The sequence below is a fragment of the Natator depressus genome, chromosome 2 (genome assembly GCF_965152275.1).
Source record: "Natator depressus isolate rNatDep1 chromosome 2, rNatDep2.hap1, whole genome shotgun sequence".
Taxonomy (NCBI): domain Eukaryota; kingdom Metazoa; phylum Chordata; order Testudines; family Cheloniidae; genus Natator; species Natator depressus.
In genome coordinates, this window is record NC_134235.1 from 231,282,230 (window position 1) to 231,310,057 (window position 27,828).

The 27,828-nt window shown below is 41.8% G+C and overlaps 1 protein-coding gene across 1 annotated transcript; it reads left to right on the top strand.

Annotated features, from left to right (window-relative positions):
• The first annotated feature begins 245 nt into the window (after window positions 1-245).
• LOC141981931 (phthioceranic/hydroxyphthioceranic acid synthase-like) lies at window positions 246-18,253 on the top strand. The gene is made up of 8 exons (XM_074943551.1): window positions 246-338; window positions 835-922; window positions 1,806-1,884; window positions 5,323-5,476; window positions 10,076-10,236; window positions 11,328-11,531; window positions 12,201-12,382; window positions 12,677-18,253. The coding sequence occupies exons 3-8, from the start codon at window positions 1,827-1,829 to the stop codon at window positions 18,251-18,253; spliced, it is 6,336 nt and encodes a 2,111-aa protein (XP_074799652.1). The 5' UTR covers window positions 246-338; window positions 835-922; window positions 1,806-1,826.
• Window positions 18,254-27,828: the final 9,575 nt, after the last annotated feature.

The window sequence follows — 27,828 nt, forward strand, 5'->3', positions numbered from 1 at the left end:
TTAGCTGAGCTATTTTAGACTTTGGAGATAAGAAATACTGACATAAGTAAGATTATGGGAAAAGATGTACCAATGGGTGATATTGTGGCACAATTATCAGTAAGGTTAATTTTTTGCTTGCATAATACCCAGTAGTCACATTTTTCTAATACATGCCCTAACCACAGGGTGCAGGGTGTATGTAAATACTGATGACGTATAGTCAGGATCACATTATAAAAAGGGGTGCCCAGAGCAGGAAAATTGAGCTTCTTATGGGAAACTCCAACAGCAACCATCCCTCTACTGATGATCAATACAGGAGAGACCCATGAGACCCTAACACTATCTAGGAGGATGTGAGTATAGCTATATTTGTAACTTGTGTGTAGGTCTTTATAGCCACCAGAACTGATGCACGGTGGTGTAACATCACATCACAAAATTCACTTTAAATAAAATAAAAAACTATGTCTTTAAATAATATCTGAGATTTATTGAGATAAAGGGCAGACACCTTTGATCCATTACTTTGAAAACAGTTGTGCTTAGCTGATTTGTTAAGTTCAGAGCACTTTGAGGGTTAGTTTAATGTGAGGATAATATCTCCTATTTAGGACACTAATTACTGCAAAAGCATCATTTGATAGTATGTGGACTTTATTATGTATTTTAGCAATCTGATATTTTAGTCACTGTAAAACATGAACATGAAATCCATATTTACCAGTGCAAGAACATTCCACTTATAGAAAATGGTTGGAACTTCAGTCAAGGTCACTCCCTATTCCAGTTATTCATTTGGTTTCTTCTTCCTTAAAGCGTGTTAACATTTCTTTTCCCCATTTTACTAAGGTTTGTTGAATTTGAAACTTCTCAGATGACTATATAAAGGCTTTCAACAAAATCAACATTTAACACCATTCAGGAGAAATGAAACAAGGTAAAAACAACATATCTCATTTAAGAGAGAAGAATGCTATTTAATTTGAAATATGTTATGTTTAATTGTGACTGTTATTTTTCCGTTGGAATTGTTTATACACTACATAGGTTCTAGTTTAACAACAGCAATCAGTGATAAGTATCTTTGTGTTAGTGTCTATACTAGGCTTTCCAGCTTTAGGTTAAAAATGATATAACTCAACTGGATCAAAAAATTGAGGCCAGATTTTTATAGAATATTCTATAAACCAAAACCAACAAAACATTTACCATTTTTGTGATTGTAAAGTCTCTCTCTGTTTCCTGAGAGAGCATGTCCAGGCTTCATAAGGGGGCAATTATTGAAAGAATATGAAGAAAACAATATTTAAGATACAAATAAAGACAGATTTTTACTTCTGGAGGGCCACATTCTGACCCCCTTCCTCAAGGGTAGCACCTTACACAACAGTAGCAATGTGACTATTTGTGGGGCTACTCAGCATGAGTGAGTGTATTAAGTTAATTTTTAAACTTTAAACATACGAAAAAAGGAAACATCGGAAACTAACTATAAACAACCTACAGGGACCTAAAACAGCAGAGTCTGAGCTCAGTTACACCAGTGTCAATTTGAAATAATTCCACTGTAGACAGTGAGGTTTCTCTGGCTCTACACTGGTGTAATTCAGTTGCAAAAAAGTTTACTATCAGACAGACTGGGATAGTAGCAATCTGGTCACCATTTGGGGGTATGAATCCCACACAGCCCACACAGAATTAATCAAGCTTTGGCTGGATGCGTGTGATTATGGCAAATTCAGCTTCTGCAAGAATATTTATTTAATGAGAGAAATATACTTTCATTTGAATCATGTGACATCTAAAAGTGTATTTTGCAGTTTAAGAATAGATTTGAAAAAATGACAGCGACTGGAGATGAAATTGCCATTGTGGGAATAGGATGCAATTTTCCCGGAGGTAAGTTTTGAATAAATACAAATCACAATACTGATAGAATATCGAAGAGTGCTATCATTCAATCCCCTCTTTGTTTTACTATGTGAGAAGATATCTACAGTAATTTTGCGCTACTGTGCAATATGTAGTAATATATGGAAGGGATTGCATCATTAGTAGGTTCAAACTACAAAATGAGGATCTGGGTTTAGATTTGGAACACTCCCTGATGTTTTAAGTTCAGAGAAGACATTTAGAAGTTAATACTGTAAGTCTCACTGCTCCAGGAAGTAGTGTGACTGACTGTGTTACTTCCTGTTTATGATAAATAAAAGGCTTGATCCAAAGCCCATTGAAGTTACCAGGAATTCTCCCATTGACTTTATTGGCTTTGATTAGGCCCAAAGCATTAACCTCTGTGAGTACACATTCCTCTCTGTGCTCCTGGCTTCTACCTCCATCACAACAGGATGGGACCCAATCTCTACTAATTGTTTCTTCGCACCGGTAAACATGAGACAGATTTTCATTGCTTTGAGATTTAGAGCAAACCTAACCCAAAATGTTATTTAAGAACAGCTTGTAAAACTCATGAGTTTTTTAATATGACTGTCAAGAGTTGAGTTCAGAGCTCTGTGTAGCTTGAAAGCTTGGCTCTTTCACCATTGGAAGTTGGTCCAATAAAATATATCTCACCCACCTTATCTCTCTGATATCCTGGGACCAACACAGTTAAAACACTGCAAAGAACTGTTCACCTGGACTAAAAAGTGGGGTCATTTGTAGGCTACAGGCCATATTGAGACCCGGGGTAAGCAGGTTCAACCCACTGAGATCCATGCTTTATCCTGAGTCTGCATTTTCCTGTAAGCTGCTAACTGAAAAGAATGTGGTGGTGTTATTCTGTAGCTATTAGAGGAACAGAAATACTCCTGAAAATCTGAGATCTGTGGGGATTACTAGACAAGGTCATGCAGCAATCAAGAAGTATGTGTCAGCTTTCAGATAACGTGGTTGTTTTATGACATATTATCAGGGTTTGCCATTATTCTTTCTCTCATACACAAACTGTTCTGGCAACTTGAGGTATGGCAGAACTTTATAAACTATACTAGATTTATGGAGTACTTGAGAGCACTAGAAGGCTGGTATCTTAATCTAGGTGGACTTGTCACTACAGGAGAATGAGACATACACACTTTGCCAGTGGGTTTCACAGCTATTTGTGAGACAGCAAAGTAATGTTGAGACTCAGGAGTAATAGGTTCAAATCCAGTTTCTTTAGGGGAATGTTCTCTAGTGGTTATGGATCCTTCTGCCCTGCTTCCTGTCCCATTCCCATCCCCCACTCCCAGTTTGTGCACCTGTCTCCTCCCCCTCTGCTATCCCTTCGCTCCTGCATGTCCATCCCCCGCCCCATACAGATTCTTCTGCTTCTTTCCTCTCACTTCTATACTCTCATCCCTGGTTCCTGCATCCCCCCCTTTGTTCTTTTCTCCCTCATCTTCTGACCCCCCACCACTGCTCCTGCTCCTGTCCCCCCACTCCTAGCTATTAACTGCCTTCCCTCCCTGCCCTCCATCTCTTCTACCCCCACTTCCCATTCCTCTGCATTCAAGTCAGGCTGTTTTCTCTTTCTCCTTGCTGCCTGGCCACCAGAAGTGGGAGCATTGAGCACAGAAGAAAGACAGTCTCTTTACAGGTCTGCAGCAGCCAGAAGCAGCAATTGCAAGGGAAGTTCTGCTCATCCTTGCATCCCAGGATTGGAGCATGCTCAGTCACTTGGCAGGGATAGCGCATATGCCAGGGTGGCCAAACTGTGGCTCACGAGCCACATGCAGCTCTTTTATAGTTAAAGTACGGCTCGCGGAGCCCCCCCACATTCTTCACCTAGCAGACTGGGGGGGGAGGCGCTCGAGACCTCTGCCTTGCAACAGGGTGGTGGGATAGGGGCTTCTGTCCAGAGGGGAGGGGGGCCTTGAGACTTCAACCCCGTGGGGTGCTCCTGCCAGGCTCAGGTCTTCAGCAGGAGTGGGGCTGCAGCCCCGAGCCCTGGCAGGTGACTCCTGCAGGGCAGAAGCCCCGAGCCCTGGCAGGCACACCCAGCTTTTGAACTTCTGAAGATTGTTGTATGTGGCTCGGAGGGTCAGTAAATTTGGCCACCCTCAGAATGTGCAAACTGAGATTTTTCCGAAGGTTATACTTTGGCCAAGTTTGGGGCAAATTTTCATGGGGATGGGAAAAGGCACATACCTGTCTCCAGAGTGACCATGGTGTCTAATTTCAAGTCCTTTCTCCAAAGCATTGAGGTTCAAGAGCTTCTCCATTAAATGATTATAAGATTTTACATTATTGTTATTTGTATTATTGTAGTGCCTAGGAGCCCAGTCATGGACCAGGATCCCATTGTGCTAGGCACTGTACAAACACAGAATAACAAGGCAGTCCCTGCCCCAAGGAGGCTACAATCTAAGTATAAGGCAAGAAACAACAGATGGATACAGACAGACAGACGGGGGAGTAAAAGGAAACAGTGAGACAATATTGATCAGGATGATAGGTTGTGGTCTTAGCACACCAGCAGCCTAAGCGACAAAACATGGGCAAAGTTATAAATAACTGACAATAGAGGCTTACAATGGGAAGTGTCACTAGAGGAGTCACTTACCTGTGCAGCCTATCGTTTTATTAGCCCTCAAGAGATGGAAAGCACCGTGCAGTCAGTGAAAAGACAACTAAACCCTTTATAGATCATCTCTGTGCAACTGCAGCTCTATTTCTGGGAAGACAAAACTTGACCTCTACCCCCAATAAAACACCAAGGACCAATATTTCTAGAAACAAACCAGACAGTGTAACCTAGTGTATGAACATGAAACTTGCCTTTGAAAAGAACAAAGACTCTACATTACAACGAACAGCGACAGGCCACATCACAACAGTTTTACATCTGTGTAAATGCCATTGACTTCAAGGAAGTTAACTTATGTCAACACAACAGTGGACAGGATTACACATACCATGATGCAGGAAAGCAGGTAGTTTGTGCACACTGATAAATATCGAATTGTGATCGGTATATATTGTATATGCTTCATTGCAGACGTGAATGTCTCTGATGCCATTAATAGCTAGGAAAATAGATAGATAATTAATAGCTATGAAAAAATCCCAATGCTTCTCAAAATGGAGACGACAGGATTTTGTGGGGTTTGCTTTTTTGTTTTGTTATTTTGTAAATACTCGGCATGCAAGAAGTAACAGAAACACCGTTCATTTGCAGAACTTTGAATTCCTTGTCACTGCGGAATTTACATTTCCTTGTCTCCAGTCATTTTTTAAAAAAAGACACTATAAAATTTTACTTTTACAAGGTAGATCTAGAAGGGTTTCTATGTTGGTATGTGCTGTTGAGGGGGAAAACATTTAATCTAGTTTTAAAAAATATTGATGCAACAGGAGAAGGAATTGAAAATTTCTGGAAAGTACTGGTGGAGGGCAGAAACTGTACCGTAGAAATAACCCCAGAAAGATTCAATACCAGAGAATGGTATGATCCAGATGATAACAAACCAGGAAAAATATGTACGACGCGAGCTGCACTTCTTGATGGGTAAGCCTGTTTCCATGCTCCTAAACCATTAGTCAAATTTCTTACATTAGATGTTAAAGTGTAATCCTGTTCCCAGTGAAGTGATTAGCATTGGCTTGAAAAGAGCTACCAAAATGTACACCATCTGAGAATCTGGCCCCTTGTTCATAAGATGAGCTGGTTGAAACTCAGAATTTCCATTCCACAGGAAATGCTGACATTTCAAAATGTCTGAAATTCTGAAATTTTCTGTTCTGGAAAAATCAAACTGTTTCCATTCATGTTTTTTCTAAAAAACAAAAACAAAAACAGGGCAGTGGAGCCTGACTCTATGGGACACCCTAGGAATCCTCTGCCCGGGTTCCATTGGAACTTCATTGGTACCAAACTGTCTCTGCAGATCATTTTGATTTTCACAAATCAGCGAATTCTGACTAAAAAAAAGTTTCACTGGAATTTTTCTAACCACCTCTAGTGTGAAACCTGACAGTGTTATTTCGATATCTAATGTATATCTAGTTATATAGATATATTATTATTACTTATTATTTATTATTTATAAATGTGAATAATAATCTTATTTCTCTCGATTAGTGGTATAACATTTTAAAAAATATTTTTCTCTTAATATTTTTTTCTTCCATTATTTATTTCTTTATATAGTTGGTTTTTTAGTGAATCCCTCTGGCTATTTGGTAAATATATTGTTGTAAAGATAAATATTTTTGGAGGTAGTGCTTAACACAGATAGAAGAACAACACAAGAACAGCCAGGCTGGGTCAGACCAATGATTCATCTAGCCCAGTATCCTGTCTTCTGACAGTGACTGGTGCCAGATGCTTCAGAGGGAATGAACAGAACAGGGCAAATTTGAGTGACCCACCCCCTGTCGTCCTGTCCCAGCTTCTGGCAGTCAGAGGACTAGGAACACCAAGACAATCTTCACTAATAGCCTTTGATGGACCATGAACTTATTTAATTCTTTTTTCAACCCAGTTATAATCTTCACCTTCAACTACACCCCGGGCAATGAGTTCCATAAGTTAACTGTGCATTGTGTGAAGAAGTACTTCCTTATGTTTCTTCTAAACCTTCTGCCTATTCATTTCATTGGGTTATCCCTGGTTCTTGTGTTATGTGAATGAGTAAACAATGCTTCCTTATTCACTTTCTCCACACAATTCAAGATTTTATAGATCACTATCATATTCCTCCTTAGTCATCCCTTTTCTAAGACGAACATTCCCTAGGGTGACCAGATGTTTGGGACTGTCCCGATATTTAGTTTGTCCCATGTCCTGACCAATGTATGGTCGGGACGCCATTTGTCCCGATATTTTGCTTCAGTGGCACTCCAGCTTTTTTTTTTTTTTTTTTTTTGCTTGGGGCGGCAAAAATCCTAGAGCTGGCCCTGGGGGTGGGGTGGGTGAGCCTGTGGCTGCCCCCCCATGTGTCCCGATATTTTGTTCTTGTCATCTGGTCACCCTAACATTCCTAGTCTTTTTAGTCTCTCCTCATATAGAAGCTGGTCCATGCCCCTAATCATTTTTGTTGCCCCCTCAGTACTTTTCCAGTTCTAATATATATTTTTTTGAGATGGGTCGACCAGAACTGCACACAGTATTCAAGGTGTGGGCATACCATGGGTTTATATAGTGGCATTATGATATTTCTTGTCAATATTTTTCCCTTTCCTAATGGATCCTAACATTCTGTTACTGCTGCTGCACATTGAGCGGATGTTTTCAGAGAACTATTCATGATACCTCCAAGATCTCTTTCTTGCGTGGTAACAGCTACTTTAGATCCCATCATTTTGTATGTTTAATTGGGATTAGGTTTTCTAATGTGCATTACTTTGCACTAATCAACATTGAATTTCACCTGCCATTTTGTTGCCCAGTCGCCCAGTTTTGTGAGACCCCTTTGTAATTCTTCAGACAGCTTTGTACTCAAGTATCTTGAGTAATTTTGTATTGTCTGCAAACTTTGCCACCTCACTATTTATCCCCTTTTACAGCTCATTTATGAATATATTGAACAGCACAGTTCCCAGTACATATCCTCGGAGTCCCTGCTATTAACCTCTCTCCACTGTGAAAACTGACCCATTAGTCTTACTCTTTGTTTCCAATCGTTTAACAAATTACTGATACATGAGAGGACCTTCCTTCTTATCTCATGACTGCTTACTTTGCTGAAGAGCCTTTGGTGTGACATCTTGTCAAAGGGTTTCTGGCTCATCCTTGTCCACTTCCTACTAAACTCCCTCAAAGAATTATAATAAATTGATGAGGCATGATTTCCCTTTACAAAAGCCATGCTCAATCTTTCCCAACATACCTTGTTCATCTATGTGTCTGATGATTTTGTCCTTTTCTATAGTTTCAACCAATTTGCCTGATATGGAAGTTAAGCTTACTGGCCTTTCATTTCCAGGATCACTTCTAGAACCTTTTTTAAAAAATCAGCATTCTGTTTCCTGTCCTCCAGTCATCTGGTACAGAAGCTCGTTTAAGCGACAGGTTACATACCACAGTTAGTAGTTCTGCAATTTCATATCTGGGTTCTTTCAGAACTCCTGGGTGAATACCATCTGGTCCTGGTGACGTATTACTTTCTAATTTATCAGTTTGTTCCAAACCCTCCTCTTCTGACACCTCAATCTGGTACAATTCCTCAGATTTGTCACTTAAAAAGAATGGCTCAGGTGTGGGAATCGCCCTTACATCCTCTGCCGTGAAGACCAATGCAAAGAATTCATTTAACTTCTCCACAATGGTCTAGTCTTACTTTAATGCTCCGTTAGCACCTCAATCATCCAGTGGCCCCACTGATTGTTTTGCAGGCTTCCTGCTTCTGATGTACTTAAAATTTTTTTTGCTGTTAGTTTTTGTGTCTTTTGCTAGTTGCTCTTCAAATTCTTTTTTGGCCTCCCTCATTATACTTTTACTTGACTTGCCAGAGTTTATGCTCCTTTCTGTTTTCCTCAGTAAGATTTGACTTCCCCTTTTTAAAAGATATCATTTTTCTTCTAACCACCTCTTTTTGTCATGGTGGCATTTTTTTGGTCCTCTTACTTTTCTAAAATTTTGGATATACATTTAGTGTGAACCTTTATTCTGGTGTTTGCAGGCATTTCATTCTTATGACAAAAAGAAAAGGAGTACTTGTGGCACCTTAGAGACTAACAAATTTATTTGAGCATAAGCTTTCGTGAGCTACAGCTCACATCATCCGATGAAGTGCGCAGTAGCTCACGAAAGCTTATGCTCAAATAAATTTGTTCGTCTCTAAGGTGCCACAAGTACTCCTTTTCTTTTTGTGGATACAGACTAACACAGCTGCTACTCTGAAACCTATTCTTATGACCGTTTCTTTTAATTTCTCTTTAACTAGCTTCCTTTGTAATTTTCCCTGCTACAAGGATATTACATTTAATTACATTATGGTCACATTTGTACTTTGTACATTTGTAGCTTAACTGGCATGCTAGTTTCTGATGTGAAATTTTCCTGGAGGGATACAGAGGTTTGGCTTGTCATTTAATCACAATTGACTATGCAACACAATAAACTCTCTCATAGTGCATGCTGCATATATCATAGAATCATAAAAATGTAAGGCTGGAAGGGACCTTGAGAAATCATCAAGTCCCGTCCCCGGCACTGAGGCAGGACTTAGTAAACCTATACCATTCATGATAGGTATTTGTCTAACCTGTTCTTAATAACCTCGGTAATGGGGGTTTCACAACCTCCATTGGAACCCTATTCCAGAGTTTAACTATGTTTAGAGTTAGAAAGTTGGCAAGTAAAGCAGGGCAATTACTTCATGTGTGATGTATACTCATATTAATACACCGTAAAATGATATTAGCTTTTTTCACAACTGCTTCACATTGTTGACTCATATTAAATTTAGAGACTAACCAATTTATTTGAGCATGAGCTTTCGTGAGCTACAGCTCACTTCATCGGATGCATATGCATCCGATGAAGTGAGCTGTAGCTCACGAAAGCTCATGCTCAAATAAATTGGTTAGTCTCTAAGGTGCCACAAGTACTCCTTTTCTTTTTGCGAATACAGACTAACACGGCTGTTACTCTGAAACCTGTCATATTACATTTGTGATCCACGATAATTCCCAGATGCTTTTCAGCAGTACTACCATCTAGTCAGTTATTCCCCATTTTGTAGTTGTACATTTGTTTTTTTTTCCTAAGTGCAGGACTTTGCACTTGCCTTTACTGAATTTAATCTTGTTCATTTCAGACCCATCCTATAATTTATCAAGGTTGTTTTGAATTCTAATCCTGTCCTTCAGAGTGCTTACAGCTCCTCCCAGCTTGGTGTCATCCACAAATTTCATAAGCATACTTGCCACTTCATTATGCAAATCATTAATGAAAATATTGAATAGTACCGGACCCAGCACTGACCTACATGGGACCCCACTAGATATGTTGTCCCAGTTTGATAGCAAACCATTGCTAACTACTCTTGGATTACACTCATTCAACCAGTTATTCGCCCACCTTATAGTAATTTCACCTAGACCACATTTCCCTAGCTTCCTTATAAGAATCTCATGCCATTTCCTGATTTGTATGTCCTAGATTTAACACATTTGACAACAAGCTGTTTGGAATTAATGATCTGGAAGCGGAGCGCATGGATCCTCAACAAAAGTTACTCCTGGAATGCACGTACAGAGCACTGGAGGATGCAGGAGTCACGATGGAACATGTCAGTGGCAGCAAAACAGGGGTTTTTGTTGGTAAGCTCGCAGCCTAGTGGTGAACCAATTCATACATTTAGCATCTTGGAAAATAGTACACATTTTCATATACTTTACATAGTTATCTAACTTTATTCATCTAATGATGGAACATCTAAAGCTACCATGCTCTGAACAATGCTGCATGGTGTATGTTACGAACAGTTCACATTGTCTAATGAATTAATTGTATTGTTCATTGTTACATAAATGATATCCTAAGTCTAAATCACAAACAGCACTGCCTGGCTAAGGAGGGGGTGGACACTGTGCTCTCTGGATGCAGGTAGGGCTGTGGATGCTTCCCTTGCACTCCTGACGACTCTGGCAGCTTTTGTGCCTCCAGCTCCTGGTGCTCCAGCTGGACTGGTCCAGCTCCTCCCACTGCAGGGCTGCATGCCCACAGATTCAGTAACACGGCCCCTTTCCCCTCACCTATCTGCTCACAGGAAGTCTATTGGGAGTGCAGCTCCTCCTCTTGCCTCACTCAACCCAATGTCTCATAAGCCAGCTAAGCCCTGCATGGCCACATGGGATGGAGATGGTACTTATATGGCCTCACTGCCCTGCTCAGCTGCACAGGGCTGTGTCAATATCGAGCACTAAGGCCTGGGCTACCCAAGAAGGTTGTGCTGGTTTCACTAAAGGTGTGATTTTAAAACCCATTCAGTTAAAATAGTGCAAAAGTTCCATGGACTCTGTTTTAGTTTTAACCCAGGCTCATTTTGGTTTAGTTTAAGTTAATTAGGAATCCGTTTAAGCTAAATCAAAATAGGGGTTTGTCCCAGTGTCACTGAATCAATTTAGAATCACACCTTTAGTTAGACCTGTGCAACTTTCTCTTGCAGACAAGGCCTTCATGTCATTTAATACCTTCAGACAAATTTCAAGTGTCAAATATGTAGATAAGGAGTGAAATCCTGGCCCCACTGAAGTCAATGGGAGTTTTGCCATTGACTTCAATACAGCCAGGATTTCACTCTAGGTGTGGCACAGGATAAAACTACGAGAGCGAAGAACACCACTAGGTTTGGATCTGATCATCTATTTTAATCCCTCATGTTAACATGAAACATCTGCTGTTTTTACAGGTCTTATGAATCGAGACTATGAGATCATAACAAGCAGAGCAGTAACTGAAATAAATCATTACGATGGAACTGGGGTAGCAGTAAGCATAGCTGCTAACAGAATTTCATACACTTTTAATCTGACTGGACCATCACTTTCCATCGATACTGCATGCTCATCGTTTCTTTTTGCTTTGCATTACGCCTCACAAGCAGTTAAACAAGGTACTGGAACGAAAAGTAAATAAGCAAATAAATTAGGGTTGATACTGTAGTTAAGTTACTAAGGTATATATGTGCAGTGTCTCACTGGAATTTGACTAATGCCACAGCTGGTAAGGGCTAAAAGCATTTGTTTTTTACCGTTACCAAAATGAACAAAATGAAAGTTTGCACCCTCAATTCCACCAGTACGGGTTACAGGGCTTTATACCAGCTGTGACAGGCAGCAGCAACTGTCAAACATTATCACTGATTTTTGGTACCCATAGAAGATGTAGGCCTTTGTTTTTCAGGGAGCTGCTAAATTGTTAGTGACTGCCATTCTTCCAAATCACATGGTCATGATTCATGAAGGGGTGGATGTTTTTTGTTCTTATAAAAGACCAAGAGGTGTTTACTCTCTCAATGGCTCCTATTAATATGCTGCTGTCTACTCAGGCCCTTTCCAAACACTGAGAATTTTACCATCTGTTGGGTTTCAGGGCCTGAAAGTTTGAATATGTCTATGAACTTTCACTGGGTCAGTTCTGTTTTTATAATCTCTCTGCAAATTCTTTCATTTTATCACTAATGGGCAATGGTAACGATTCAATATATTACTGCAGTGTATTAATGGAAATCTGTAGAAACACACAGAAGATGGAAAACAGTCAGACATTTATTTTACTACAGGAGATTGTGAAGCGGCTCTGTGTGGAGGAGTGAACTGCATTATAGATCCCCGCACCTTCGTATCTCTGAGTAAAGCAAAAATGATCTCTCCTGAGGGGATGAGTAAGCCCTTTTCTAAAAAGGCAAATGGTTATGGAAGGGGAGAAGGCTGTGGTGTTCTTTTACTGAAGCCACTAAAAAAGGTAGGTTTATTTTCATAGAGCTTCCAAAAATAAGATTTCCAGGTAACCAGGACTGTATAATTCCCATTCTAATATGTCCTCCTATAGGAGGACATATTCACAGCTTTAGATGCAACTCTTCGACTGTGAAGTTAATATCCAGGGCTAAAATATTTAGGCACTTATCCTAGTGTAAGAAAGAAGAGTACACTGAACAGTTAAACAAAATGTTCTGTCTGCTCTTGCTTTTGTGGTCTTCTTTACATTGTAAAAATTCCAAATGATCCCATACCTTAATTCCTTCTTCTGAAACAGGCACTAGAAGACCACAACAGAATATGGGGAGTTATAAACATCAGTGCAGTAAATCAGAATGGCAGATCCGTGACTCCAATCACAAGACCATCTCAGACAGCACAGGAAAAGTTACTACGCAGCATTTATCTGACTCATGTTGACCCATCAGTTGTGCAGTATGTTGAAGCACATGGCACAGGAACTCCTGCTGGAGATCCTATAGAAGCAGAGAGCCTAGGTAGCATCATTGGTAATAACAGATCTCCTGAAATGCCTGTTCTAAAGATTGGTTCTCTTAAAGGGAATGTTGGCCATGCTGAATCAGCTGCTGGGGCAGCTGCGTTAATTAAAGTTCTTTTAATGATGCACCATGAAACAATTGTTCCATCTTTGCACTACAGAGAGGATATTAGTAGCATAAATACAGAGAAATTAAATCTATCAATTCCAACAACTGTAGAGAAATGGGAAGAGTCGAGAGAATTTGGAAGAGTAGCTGGTGTCAACTGTTTTGGATTTGGGGGAACGAATGCCCATGTTGTTGTCAGACAGTTCAAGCAAACACAGGTTCTTCCCTCTTTTAAACGACCGATTGAATTATTTGTACTCTCTGCGGCTTCAAGCAAATCCCTCAACTTGACAATGGAAGACACAGCTGAGCAGTTAAACAAAAGCACCTCAGTAACTCTCCCAAATCTGGCCTATACATCTGCCTGTAGAAGAAGCCATGTAAATTACAAGTACAGAAAAGCATTTGTTACAAACTCTCTTCGACATTTACAGCAACAAGTTGCATTAGCAGCTAAAACAGAAATAACTCCGTCAAAGACTATTCCACAACTAGTTTTTGTGTTCTGTGCTAATGGAGTAAATTTCAAAGGGATCTGCAAGACATTATTGAGTTCAGAGGCAGTATTCAGAGACAAATGTAAAGAAATAGAAATGTTATTTCAGCAATATGTACCCATCAGCCTCCTGGAATTAACAGAAAGTGAATGTGAGGATTTCTCAAGGCCAGAAATTGCTCAGCCATTGCTTTTTACTCTCCAAGTTGCCTTAACTTCTCTTCTGAAACACTGGGGAATTAAGCCAGTGGCTGCTGTTGGCCATTCAGTTGGAGAAGTTGCTGCTGCCCATTGTGGAGGGTTTCTTTCCCTTGAAGATGCCGTCAAAGTAATTTATCACAGGAGTAGGTTACAGGCGAAGGTTACCGGAGGCAGAATGTTGGTAGTTGGTAACATCCCTGTTCAAGAAGTATCAGAAGCCCTCGGCCCGTATTCTGGGAAGGTGTGCATTGCAGCTTTTAACAGCCCTTCTTCCTGTACCTTGTCTGGAGACGCAGACTCTGTGAGTGCCCTTCAGAAAGAACTAGCTCAACTATTCAGCAAGAGAGACATATTTCTTCGTGTTTTACATGTCCCAACTGCGTACCACAGCCACATGATGGATCCAATAGTAAAGGAGATGATGGAGCATTTACAGTATTTGGAAAAACAGAAGCCGGAAATTGAAGTGATTTCAACACTGACTGGGAAGGCTGCTTACGCCAATGATTTCACTACAGGCAAGTTCTGGGCCCGACACGCTCGAGATCCTGTTGCTTTCACACAGGCCATAGTGACTTCAGCTAGAGAAAAGGACAATGTTGTGTTTGTTGAAATAGGCCCTGAAAGAGCATTACAGAGGTATATAATGGAAACGCTAGGCAAACAAACTAGAGTTTTCTCCTCCTTACAAACTGATAAAGAACACCAGACGCTTCTTACTCTTGCAGGGAATCTGTTTGAACTGGGATATAATCCTGACTGGCATCACTTTTGTGAAGGGTATCAAAGCATTCCAGCAGCGTTTCCCAGGTACCAGTTTGATCATAAGAAGCTAAAGACCTATTTGGACATCCATCAACAAGCAAATCGAAGAGCTGTAAACTCAAATCATCCTTTGATTTACAGTTTGAACAACGACAACACCGAATTCAACTGCCCAGTGTCCCAGGCATCAGCACCCTATTTATATGAGCACAAGAACAACGGCGTTGCTTTAGTTCCAGGTGCATTTTTTGTAGAGCTCGCTTTGGCGTCTGTGATGAGTAGCTCGAGGCCGAAAGTGCCTTTAAGTACTTGTCAGATTAGTATCAATTTTTTGGCACCATGTGTTTTAAACCAGAATTCCCATGATTTAAAGATAGAATTGGCATCACAAAAAACAGTGACAGATTTCAAAGTACTGTCATCCTCAGCTGCAGTTTATGCATCAGGACAAATTACAAAGAAGTCTGAAGCTGCAGTGGAAGAAAATAGCATCTCCTTTCAAGACATCTTTCAGAGGTGTAAATCAGTAGTTACAGCAGATGCAGTTTATGAAACACTGTCTCAAGTTGGATTTCAATATGGTTCCATGTTCAGACAGTTAAGGGATGTATTTTATTGTGAAGAGCTAAAGGAAGCTATAACCAGCATAAAGGTGAACAGAGAGACCAGAGAAGAGATGTCTGACTATTGTATCCATCCAGTGCTGTTAGACTGTTTTCTACAGATGACCGCTGTCATGACGACAATAACTTTCCAAACCAGAGCAGGCTTTCCTTCTGGCATAGGCAGCCTTGTAGTTTTCAGACCTTTGGAGGAGGAAATGATGATATATTTGAAAACAAGCAAATCGACTAGGAACTACTTAGAGGTCTGTGGATGCTTTACAGATAAACGTGGCTCTGTTTTGGCAGAACTGAAATGTGTTGGGATCACTTTTATGAAGCCAACATCCCCAAGAGACAATGACTTGCTGTTTGAAAATAAGTGGAAAGAAATTTTTCCCGCTCAGACCATAGGAAGTTTAGGGGAAGCACCCAGAGTCATTGTGTTTGCTGACAAACTTCGAATAGCTCAGCAGCTCAAAAAATACTTACACAATGAGTCGAGATATGTTATGTATGAAGATTGGGAGACATTGCTGGAAGCCAAGAGTTCAGAAATGACTGCACAGCATAAAATGAAAAGGGAGCTTGAAGACTACCAGGAAGTTTTGTTCATGTGGGGAATTCAGAAGTTAAATGACAAATTCCCAAGCAAAGTGGTGGCGCATTTAGCTAAATGTTGTGAGGCTTATCGCCAAATTATTGTGGCATTAAGAGAGAAAAAATCCAGTTGTTCAGTTAGAATAATCACCTACAGAACAACAGATAGAAATGTAGATCATCTTAACCCTGGATTTGCTTTGTGTGGCATGACGAGAACCTGCATAACTGAAATTTCAGGAATCATATTTCAGATGATTGACATCAGCTCTTCGAGTACACTAGACATCTCAGTCTTAGCAGATGTTATTGTAAAATATAAAGGACAGGATCATCCAGAAATCTTGATCAATCAAGGAAGAATTTACACTTCAGAAATCAGACGCACACCATTTAAAGATGTGGATTACAGTCAACCGTCGAAGTCTTCTCAGAACTCAGAGATGTTCACTTTATACACTACAGATCCTTACCAAGTGAAAGATTTATCTGCTGAAATAGCCAATAATACCATTACTCAACTTGAAAATCACAGTGTTGAAGTTCAAATGGATAAAATATGCATCCATTCAGAAGACTATTTTCCTGTTAGCGTTTCAAGCTGTAACTTTGGGAATACATTGTATTGGAATTCATATACAATAGACAAACATAAGCTTTTAGCTCTGGACTTCAGTGGCACAGTAACTGCAGTAGGCAGTGAAGTGAAAAAAGTTAAGGTGGGAGATCAGGTGGCTTCATGTTATCCTGTTATTTCATCATCAAGAGTCAAGGTTCCAGGGACAGTTTGTTTCAACATCAAGAAGTTTCCATGCTTTAGAAATGTATCTTGTGTGTCATACTTTATGGTAGCATGGGAAATTTTAAATCAAACATTACCAAAGGTGAAACACAGTGGGACTTTAGGTATTATTTCTACTGAACCACAGTCAGTTTTGTGCAACGTGCTTACTCTGACAGCACAGGAAACGGGCTGGAGAACAGTACTTGCAACACCTACGTCTGATCAGTGGCAACGTGTAAATCAGTGCAATGCCCTTGTTTATCTGCCTCCAGTAGATGGAATGTCTAAGGAATTTCTAGTCCATCTTTCCCACCTCCGAGACCTTGTGATAGTACATGGTAATCAACGGTCTGAATCTTTTCGATACCTACTTGGAAGTGATCAAGAAAATATCCGTGTTCATGTACTAAAACTTATCAGTATCTTTCAGAAAGCATCTCTAAAACAATCCCTAAGTGCTGTCCAGGGCTGGATCAAATCAATGCAAATGAAACAATTTCAAAACCTATCGTATTCTGTTTTTCAGCAGACTGAGAACTTTGAAAGTGCAAACACTGCAGCGACCTCCTATTTCACTTGCAGATCTATCCCACTTGCTGTGCTGAAAGGGGATGTGAAGACCAACAGGATTTCAGACATACCAGTGTATGAAGCACAGAAGAAAATGTTTAAGCAGAATGCAGTTTACATAGTGGCAGGGGGACTCACTGGGCTTGGATTTGAAACTGTGAAATTTATAGCCCAGAACGGAGGGGGCTGTATTGCGATACTTTCAAGGAGCAATCCAAGCAGTGAGAAGCAAGAAGAAATCAAGGCTTTGCAAAATCAGTGTGAAGGAAGCAGAATAGTCAGTTTGCAGTGTAATGTTATTTCTAACTCACATGTTGAGAAAGCTATCAGTTCAATTGACACAATCTTTCCAAAGAGTCCAATCAAAGGTGTATTCCATAGTGCCGTGGTTTTGCATGATGGACGTCTTGAAGCTCTGAACCTGTCTCACTTTGAGAAAGTGTTAAGTCCCAAAGTTGCAGGGGCAATAAATCTCCACCGGGCTACCATAGGGCAGGAACTTGACTATTTTGTGTGTTACTCCTCTGTTACTTCATTTATTGGAAATTCAACACAAGCAAACTATGCTGCTGCTAATTCTTTCCTGGATGTTTTCTGCCACTACAGGAGGAATTGTGGACTTTCAGGACAATCCATTAATTGGGGTGCCTTGAATCTTGGATTATTGCTAAATCAAAACAACATTCAAAATATTTTGGAATTCAAAGGCATAGATATTCTGCAGATACATGAAATTTATGAATATCTTAAAAAAAGCTTAATTCTGAATAACCCTCAGCAAGCTGTAGTAAAATTAAATTTTGGAACTCTAAGCTATCATGTTCTTTCTCGAATAGGATCACTCAAAAGTCGCTTCCGTACACTCATGTCAGAAGAATTCGGCAGTAAGCTTGAGCTATCTGAACAAGGAACCCCTCAGAATTTATCTCCAGTCAATTCTCAAGATTATATCACCTCACTGGTGAGTTATCTCAGTAGTACAAATGCAAGTGATCTTACAATGAACACATCACTTGCATCACTGGGCATGGACTCTATGTTAGCCATGACGCTACAGAATCGTATCTTACATGAAAGAAGGGTTGAAATCCCCCTTGTGAAACTACTTGATCCTCACACAACTATGTCAAGTTTAGTACTACTTTTAGAAGAAAGTTCTAATGAAAGTGGGTCACTTGAGAAAACAACTCATGTAGCAGAAAGTATCGATGATGGAAACTGGTTATAGGAACCCATTTCATGTAGTAATCTGGTAACTTTGGAGTTACTAGGACCCTAGTGATATTTCAAAACACTCTTCATACACTTTGGATAGAATAGAGCTTTGAATGATAATAAGTTAGTTCTTTACCACAAAACCAGTTTAGTTTTGGTACTGCACTTTACTCACTGTATGTATCATACCTTCTGTATGTAGCACACATTTTTTGTTAACTTGTATTAGTAAAAATACAGTAAATTGATGTGTATACATCTTTATTTTGCAGATCTGTATATGAGATAAAATATAAGTAAACTGTATATTTTTTCTGTTTTGATATTAATGAATAATAGATTGATTTGACTGCATCTTAAATTATGAATATACTAAAATAAAACAACACAATATCTTAGCAATTGTTTGTGATTTATATTATTATTACTTGCCTATTACATATGTTTTTTATGAATACATATCATTTCTCTTCAAATGAAGAAGTGTCTTGCATGATACTACCACATATTGTTTGTACTGTTGTTGCCACCTTGGTCCCAGGATACACCCGTCTCGTCTCTTCACCATATATTGTAAATAAAAAAGTTGTCTCAAATGCTACAAGCTTACATTTTGTCTGTTTATTTATGAATGTTTACATATCCATGAAAAAATATCAGAATGAATATATATAAAAGCACGCAGTACAACAAGTTGATCTCAGTTCATTGTATCAATTATTATCCATCCACTATTAAAAAGCAAACGCATAAATACAGTAGAAAACAAAAGAAAAATCTAGTAAGTGTTTCCATTTTCCACTGCCTTATTTTAGTTCTTTTTTCTCTCCTCTTCCCCCCCTTTTCCCTCCTTCATGCTTTTAAAAAAGCCCTTATTTCACTCAGGGTAAAAAAGATAATATGGAAAAGTTGGTATTTTTAGAGGAGCCTGAAGAAGTTAGGATCCCAACTCTCAGTGAAATTCCCTTAGGTTCCTTGGAGCTGTCAAGGTTCCTTCCCCACTCTGAACTCTAGGGTACAGATGTGGGGACCTGCATGAAAACCTCCTAAGCTTATTTTTACCAGCTTAGGTTAAAACTTCCCCAAGGTACAAACTATTTTACCTTTTCCCTTGGATTTTATTGCTGCCACCACCAAGCGTCTAACAGATATATAACAGGGAAAGAGCCCACTTGGAAATGTCTTTCCCCCCAAAATCCTCCCCAAACCCATAACCCCCTTTCCTGGGGAAGGCTTGATAAAAATCCTCACCAATTTGCATAGGTGAACACAGACCCAAACCCTTGGATCTTAAGAACAATGAAAAAACAATCAGGTTCTTAAAAGAAGAATTTTAATAGAAGAAAAAGTAAAAAGAATCACCTCTGTAAAATCAGGATGGTAAATACCTTACAGGGTAATCAGATTCAAAACAGAGAGAATCCCTCTGGGCAAAACCTTAAGTTACAAAAAGACACAAAAACAGGAATAAACATTCCATTCAGCACAGCTTATTTTCTCAGCCATTTAAACAAACAGAATCTAACGCATATCTAGCTAGATTACTTACTAAGTTGTAAGACTCCATTCCTGTTCTGTTCCCCGCAAAAGCATCACAAAGACAGAGCGAACCTTTGTTTCTCTCCCCCCGACAGCTTTGAAAGTATCTTGTCTCCTCATTGGTCATTTTGGTCAGGTGCAAGCGAGGTTATCCTAGCTTCTTAACCCTTTACAGGTGAAAGGGTTTTTCCTCTGGCCAGGAGGGATTTTAAAGGTGTTTACCCTTCCCTCTATATTTATGACAGGAGCCAATGTTTATTATTGTCCTTTTTTAAATAATACCTCTGGGAGAAAGTGGTAGGTGTAGTATTTCACCAAAATAAGACAACAGCCTCTGAAATTCAACAGATGCTTCAGGATAATCCAGTTGGAATTCACTGGAGTTCAGTGAACTGCTTATGATGATTAGGCTTGGTAAGATTATATTTTTATTGGTAAATCTCAATAAACATTGATTTCACTGAACACACACAAACTGATGTCAAAATATTTTCACTGATTAATAATAATTGAAATTTACAAATATGCAAAAAGGAAAAATGTTGCTTTAGAAATTATTAGCCCTGGATTTAAGGATATTTATTTTGTATATTTTGACATTTGATGTTGACGATTTGTGATTTAACAGTAATAAAGCTATAAGTTTTTGAATCTGGATGTCTACTTTCATTAAATAATTGTCTGACCCCACCATAATTTCCTGCAACTGTGAAATTTAAATAGATAAAAATGCTTAAAATCCATAATTTTGCATAACTCTGAACATTTTAATTGATAAAAATCTTTTTTAAATGCTTAAAAATAAACATCGGTATTACCCAAAAATAAAATTGAATTCTGCCAATCTACTTATGAGCAAGTCAACTACAGACCCAGTGATCCTGGGGAGAATCCAACCACTAAAGAGTTAATATGCCTCAGATGATTGATAACTGCAGTATTATGTGGATTATGTACTGGAAGAAATGAATTTAAATAGTGCTCTTTAAACAGGCTGTCATAAATATAAAGGGAAGGGTAACCCCCTTTCTGTATACAGTGCTATAAAATCCCTCCTGGCCAGAGGCAAAATCCTTTCACCTGTAAAGGGTTAAGAAGCTAAGATGACCTCGCTGGCACCTGACCCAAAATGGCCAATGAGGGGACAAGATTCTTTCAAATCTGGAGCAGGGGGAAAGGCTTTTATCTGTCTGTCTGTGTGATACCTTTGCCAGGAACAGATCAAGGATGCAAGCTTTCCAACTCCTGTAAAGTTAATAATTAATCTAGCTAGAAAATGCGTTAGATTTTCTTTTGTTTTTTTGGCTTGTGAAATTCGCTGTGCTGGAGGGAATGTGTATTCCTGTTTTTGTCTTTTTGTAACTTAAGGTTTTGCCTGGAGGGATTCTCTATGTTTTGAATCTGATTATCCTGTAAGGTATTTCCCATCCTGATTTTACAGAGGTGATTCTTTTACCTTTTCTTTAAATAAAATTATTCTTTTAAGAACCTGATTGATTTTTCCTTGTTCTTAAGATCCAAGGGTTTGGGTCTGTGTTCACCTGTACCAATTGGTGAGGATATTATTTCAAGCCTTCCCCAGGAAAGGGGGTGTTGGGCTTGGGGGGATTTTTGGGGGAAGACGTATCCAAGCGGGCTCTTTTCCTGTTCTTTGTTTAACACGCTCGGTGGTGGCAGCATACCAGGTTTTTAACCTAAGCTGGTTCCCAAGGCAAAAAAGAAATCTGTGCCTTGGGGAAGTTTTAACCTAAGCTGGTAAGAATAAGCTTAGGGGGTCTTTCATGCAGGTCCCCACATCTGTACCCTAGAGTTCAGAGTGGGGAAGGAACCTTGACACAGGTGTTTCCATTTTTTCTTTTTCACTCAAAGCCAGGGAGACATTTATGCAGGGAGCAGGGCAGAGAGTTAGAATTTTTCAGGACACTGTATTTGGGGAGGGAAGGGCAGGAAGTTCTGAGAAGCATCTAAGGCTTGTGCTGGACTAGGGTGCACACGCAGCTATTGCTCTAATAAAGAGTCACTTCGGTTTCACTGACAATGTCTGAGGCTTACAGTTCTGTGGATGAGCCCCCACACACCCTATTGTGGGGTTATTGCTACATTACAACAGTGGGCCTTTCTCACACCTCAGTAACAGCAACATTTTTGCATGGCATATAAAAGGAAACCTAGAGGAAACGGATCAAGTACCAAAGGTTTGTGGAAGCCTTGAACCCCTGCAAAACTCTTATCCCTCAGACCACAGCCGTCCCAAATGTCTCTTCCCTGGGTGAAATCCTGGCCCCCATTAAAGTCAATGGCAAAACTCCCACTGCCTTCAATGGGTCAGGATTTGACCCCTCTGTTTTACATAAGAAGAAAACTATAGTCAGAGACAAAGGGATTGAGGTACAGCGGGGACTGGGATGGACAAAGCCTTAGAGGTCCCTTTTTCCTCTTTTCCCTCTAGGTCCTTGCCTACCCAGTCTGATGCGGATGGGTGGGTCCCACATCTCTAAACAAATCTACTGACACCCTAAGGCCTTCTGCTTTATTAGTGTCAGCTTCAATGAAGACACTGAAACCCTCAGGCACTTCTGGCAACTGTTGAATGTAAACTCACTCAAATAAAAAACACACTAAAATAACACAAACCTTCCAACTTCCCCTAAACCAAATGTCTGTAAAGCAGGATAATGATGCTGATTTTCTTTGTAAAGTGCTGTGAGAACTACTGATGAAAAGTTCAGCTGTCCCGCCCCCCACTGCCATGTGCTACTCCTGCCCTCTGCCTTGAAGCTGCTCCCAGGAGCCTCCTGCTTGCTGTGCAGGGGAGGGGGGAAGAAGGGGGCTAATGTCAGGATGTCCCCCTCCCCCCTACTCCTGCCCCCTGCTTACCCTTTCTCCACATAGAGCAGGGTGGGGACAGGACAGGGCTCAGGACGGAGAGACCGCAGCTGCTGTCTCAACTTCCTGATCTTACGTATTAGGTAAACAAAGGAATCAGGCGAAGAAGCAGCGGAGGAAACAGCTTAACAACCACACCAGGGCACATAGTTTACAGGAGCTCTTCCTGGCTCATGAAACCAAGACAATGGACTTTAGAAAATATAAGGGGTGCAAACAGACATTCTAGTTATCCATCACTTAGGAAACAAAGGGGAGAGTACCTTTTAGCTCTGTGAAGGTTGGGTCCTCTGGCCTGGAGGGCTAGAGATGCTGGTAACTTGATGTAAGTAACAAAACTCCTTAGGCAAAGCTTCTAACTTGCTAAAATTAAGTTTTAGTCACTAGGAAGTGGTTTTTATTTTGTTTTGAACTGTACCTGCCTCTTTTTCTCTTGCTTAGGAGCACTTAAATCTATGTTCCTTATTAATAAACTTAGTTATAGTAAAATTAAGAATATCTCAGTGCTGTTATATTGAAGTAAAGAGTGACTCCTCACTTAAAGTCGCCCCGGTTAACATTTTGTTGTTACGTTGCTGATCAATTTGGGAACATGCGCATATAAAGTTGTGCAGTGGTCCCTTATAACGTTGTTTGGCAGCTGCCTGCTTTGTCCACTGCTTGCAGGAAGAGCAGCCAGTTGCAGCTAACTGGTGAGGGCTTGGAACCAGGGTGGACAGGCAGCCGCCCTATCAGCTCCCTGCTCCTCTAAGTTCCCTGTGTAGCAGCTGCCCAACACAACAGGTGAAATCCAGGAGCTGTCAGATTCTTTAGTTATTCCCATATCCAGTATATTTTGTATTTCTTTACAAATTTTCTCCTGCACTTTAACGGTGGTTTGGTATGTCCTGAGAGGTGCATGTTGGGGTGTCACGGTGTCGATCCTATGGACCATTTTATGAGTCATCTCGGGCATGCTAGAAAGTATACGCTTATGACTTTGCAGCACAACCAGAATTTGTGATTCTTCACTATGGGTTAAGTCTTTGCATATCTTAGTGCTTTCAAGTGATGATTTATCCTGGCATTCAGCCATCAAATCAATGAGGTGTCGTGGCTCAGACTCCCCTTCATCACAACAAATCTTACATACACCGTCTGTGGGGCAAATTTGCTGTGGGGTCTTTTTACACGGTACATGACTTCATTCTCTCTAACCACAAACTCAAAAGGTCCCTATCATGAGTTTTGCATTTTGTACCTTTTTACAGGGAGAAGCATTAATACCAAACCTCCACCTCAAAAGAGCCTTCACAAACATTCCTATCACACCAGGCCTTGTGTGGGCTGGCTATCAGTGAGGACAGTTTGCACCACTTCCATCATGTTCCTTAACTTCTTTCTGAATCTTTGTAAATATTCAGTCACTAGTTCCCCTTCTGATTCAGTGCCCCAATCCCAGGACTCACTTTTGAGATTCAGGGGGCTATGATGGGGTGATGGGGTTAAGGTGGTCAGGTAAGCCTATTTATTGCCCAGACTGCACCTGAAGGAGAAGCCAGGGATGGCTGGGACCTAATTGCTGACGGTGCCCAGCTGAGGAGGAACAGGTGGTGGGGCCTATATAAGCCAGGAAGCTGGCAACAGAAGGGGGCTGCAGGAAGGAAGGTTAAGGTTACTCCCTGAGAGCAGGGCGTTAGGAGGTTGGTGAACCCAGAGAGGGGGAAAGTCAGGAAGGTAGGAGAAGTCTCAGGGGAAAGCAGCAAGGTAGGACAGTGCAGGCCTTGGCTGCTGACCAGAAGGCCCCTTAGCTGGAACCCAAACTAGAGGGCGGGCCCTGGTTCCTCTGCCAGCCACTGGGGATGTGGCACAGGCCAGGCAGAGGACAGCAGGCAGTTTGTTCTGGAAAGACTTTGTTACACTACCCCTAGAAAGGGAACATGTATGGTGACCTGGCCGGAGGACTGAGTCACAAAGAGGAGAAAACGGTTACTCACCTTCTCATAACTGTTGTTCTTCAAGATGAGTTGTTCATGTCCATTCCAATCAGGTGTATGCGCGCCACGTGCACGACAGCTGAAAGATTTCCCCCAGCAGTATCCATAGGGTTGGCCTGGGCACCCCCAGGTGTCACGACTTCATGGCGTTCGATATAGGGCCCTGCCGACCCACCACCCCCTCAGTTCCTTCTTGCTGGCTACTCCGACAGAGGAGTAAGAGGGTGGGTATTGGAATGGACGTGAACAACACATCTCGAAGAACAACAGTTATGAGAAGACGAGTAGCCATTTTTTCTTCTTCGAGTATTTCTTCAAGACAATTCCAATCAGGTGACTCCAAAGCCTGCGTTCCGGAGGCGGGGTCAGAGTTCAGGTGTCCACTGATTGGAGCACTGCTCTACCAAAGGCCGTGTCATCTCTGGCTTGCTGGGTGATAGCAGAGTGCGATGTAAAGGTATGTACTGAGGACCAAGTTGATGCCCTGCATATTTCCTGGGTGGGAGCCTGTGCTAGGAACGCTGCTGAAGAAGCCTGAGCCCTGGGGGAGTGCACTGTGAGTGGAGGGGAAGGCACCTCTGCCAGGTTTTAGCACTCTCGGATGCAGGACGTGATCCATGACAAAATTTGCTGAGAGGAGATTGGAAGTCCTTTCATCTTGTCTTTGGGAGGAAAGCTGGAAGTGGCCTGAGCTGAACCTTGTCCTTATAGAATACCGTGTAAGGAGGCTCTGATGTTAGGGCCTTGAGTCAGACATTCTCCTAAGTGAAGTTATCGCTACCAGAAATGCCACCTTGTACAAGAGATAGAGCAGGAAGCACATCACCAGCAGTTTGAAGGGTGGCCCCATCAGTTTGGCGAGGACCAGTCCCAGGCTGGGACCAGTTGTCAGACTTGCAGATATAGCCTGTTGAGACCTTTCAGGAAACGGCTGACCATAGGGTTGGAAAAGATTGAGCAGCCCTCTGCGCCTGGGTGGAAGGCAGAGATGGCAGCCAAGTGAACCCTTATTGATGACATGGACAGCCCCTGCTGCTTAAGATGGAGAAGATAATCCAGTATAAGTGGTATTGAGGCGAGCGTCAGAGATGGACAGTATTGTGCCGACCAGATTGAAAATCTCTTCCATTTGGCCAGGTAGGTAGCCCTGGTTGGGGGTTTCCTACTGCCAAGGAGGACTTGTCTGGCCAAAGTCCAAGCAAGAGAGCTCCATCAGGTTCAGCCATGAAGCTTCCATGCCGTGAGGTGCAATGACTTGAGGTTTGGGTACTGGAGAGGGCCATGATCCTAAGTTATTAAATCCGGGAAGAGTGGCAAGGTGATTGGAGCTTCCACGGACATTTCGAGGAGAGATGTGTACCAGTGTTGGCGGGGCCAGGCTGGAGCTATCAATATCACCAAAGCTTCCCTCCAGATCTTGAGGAGCACCTTGTGAATGAGAGGGATAGGTGAGAACATGTACAGGAGATGGCCTCCCCATGGGAGGAGGAACACATCCGCAATAGAGCCCAGGCTGTGATTCAGGAAGGAGCAGAACTGCTGGCACTTCCTGTTTCATCACATGGCAAACAGGTCTACCTGGGGAAAGCCCCACCATTGGAAGATGGAGTTCATGACATCCGGGTGTAGGGACCACTCGTGGCCATGGAACGACCTGCCGAGATGGTCCGCCAACCCGTTCTGTACTCCTGGGAGGTACGATGCTTGCAGGTGTATCGAATGAGCTACACAAAAGTCCCACAGCATGAGGGCTTCCTGGTACAGGGGAGAGGTTGTTATAAAACTTCGTCGTGTTGTTGTCTGTCATAACGGATACACATCTCCCTGCCAAGTGGGCTCGGAAAGTCTGGCATGCTAAATGCACCACTATCAGCTCTCTGATATTTATGTGGAGAGCGAGCTCCACTTGCAACCAGAGGCCTTGTGTCCTGAGGTCTCCCAGGTGTGCACCCCAGCCCAAGTCTGTCACCAGCGAGAGGGATGGCTGAAGACTGGTGAAAGGGACTCTCTCGCACACTGCCTGCAGGTCGAGCCACCACAGGAGGGAGTCAATGACCGGGGAAGGCAGAGTCACAACCTTGTCCATGCTGTCCTGAACCGGCCGGTACACCGAGGCTAGCCACAATTGGAGCAGCTGAAGCCTGAGCCTGGCGTGTTGCACCACATAGGTACAAGCGGTCATGTTTCCCAGAAGTTTCAGGGAATTCCTTGCTGGTAGTAGGGAACTGCCTGAGACTTCGAATGATGTTGCCCAGGGCCCGGAACCTTGATTCCAGGAGGTATGCCCTGGCCTGCTTCGAGTTCAGAACCGCCCATATACATTCTATCTGCTGAACCGGGGACAGCATTGATTTCCCCACGTTCAGGAAGAGACCCAGTTCTTCGAATGTCATTCTTATGAAGTTGATTTATGCCTCCACTTGAGCCCTGGAGTGGACCTTGATCAGCCAGTTGTCAAGGCACGGAAACATCTGTGCCTGCCGCCTGTGCAGAAAGGCGACCACGACTGCCATACACTTGGTGAATACTTGCGGCGCTGCTAAGAGGCCAAACGGGAGGACTGGGAACTGGTAATGGTTGTGGCTGACCACAAACCTGAGGTACCTTGTGTGGGATGGAGTGATTGCTTTATGAAAGTAAGCATCCTTCAAGTTGAGGGTGGCATACCAGTCCCCTGGATCCAAGGAAGGGATGATGGAGGCCAAAAAGACCATGCAGAACTTGAGTTTCTTCATGAACTTGTTGAGCTCTCGCAGGTCTAGGATGGGCCTGAGCCTGCCTTTGGCTTTCGGTATTAGGAAATACCGGGAATAGAAGCCCTTGCCCTTCTGCTCCAGAGGAACCTCTTCCACTGCTCCCAGCGATAGGAGCGAATGCACCTCCTGTATAAGGAGTTGCTTGTGAGAAGGGTCCCTGAAGAGGGATGGGGAAGATGGGTGCAAGGGCGGGAGGGCAGCGAATATCCCCCCTCTACCGTGCAGAGCACCCCACAGTCTGATGTGATATGGGCCCACGCATGGTAGAAAGGTGATAGATGGGACGAAAAGGTAAGGTGGGATAGATCCAGCCTTTGTACTGGTGCACTATCCTTGTGCGCATCTTCAAGTGAAGTTTTGGAATAGCCTTCCAAGGGAAGCAGTGGGGGCAAAAGATCTATCTGGCTTTAAGATTAAACTCGATAAGTTTA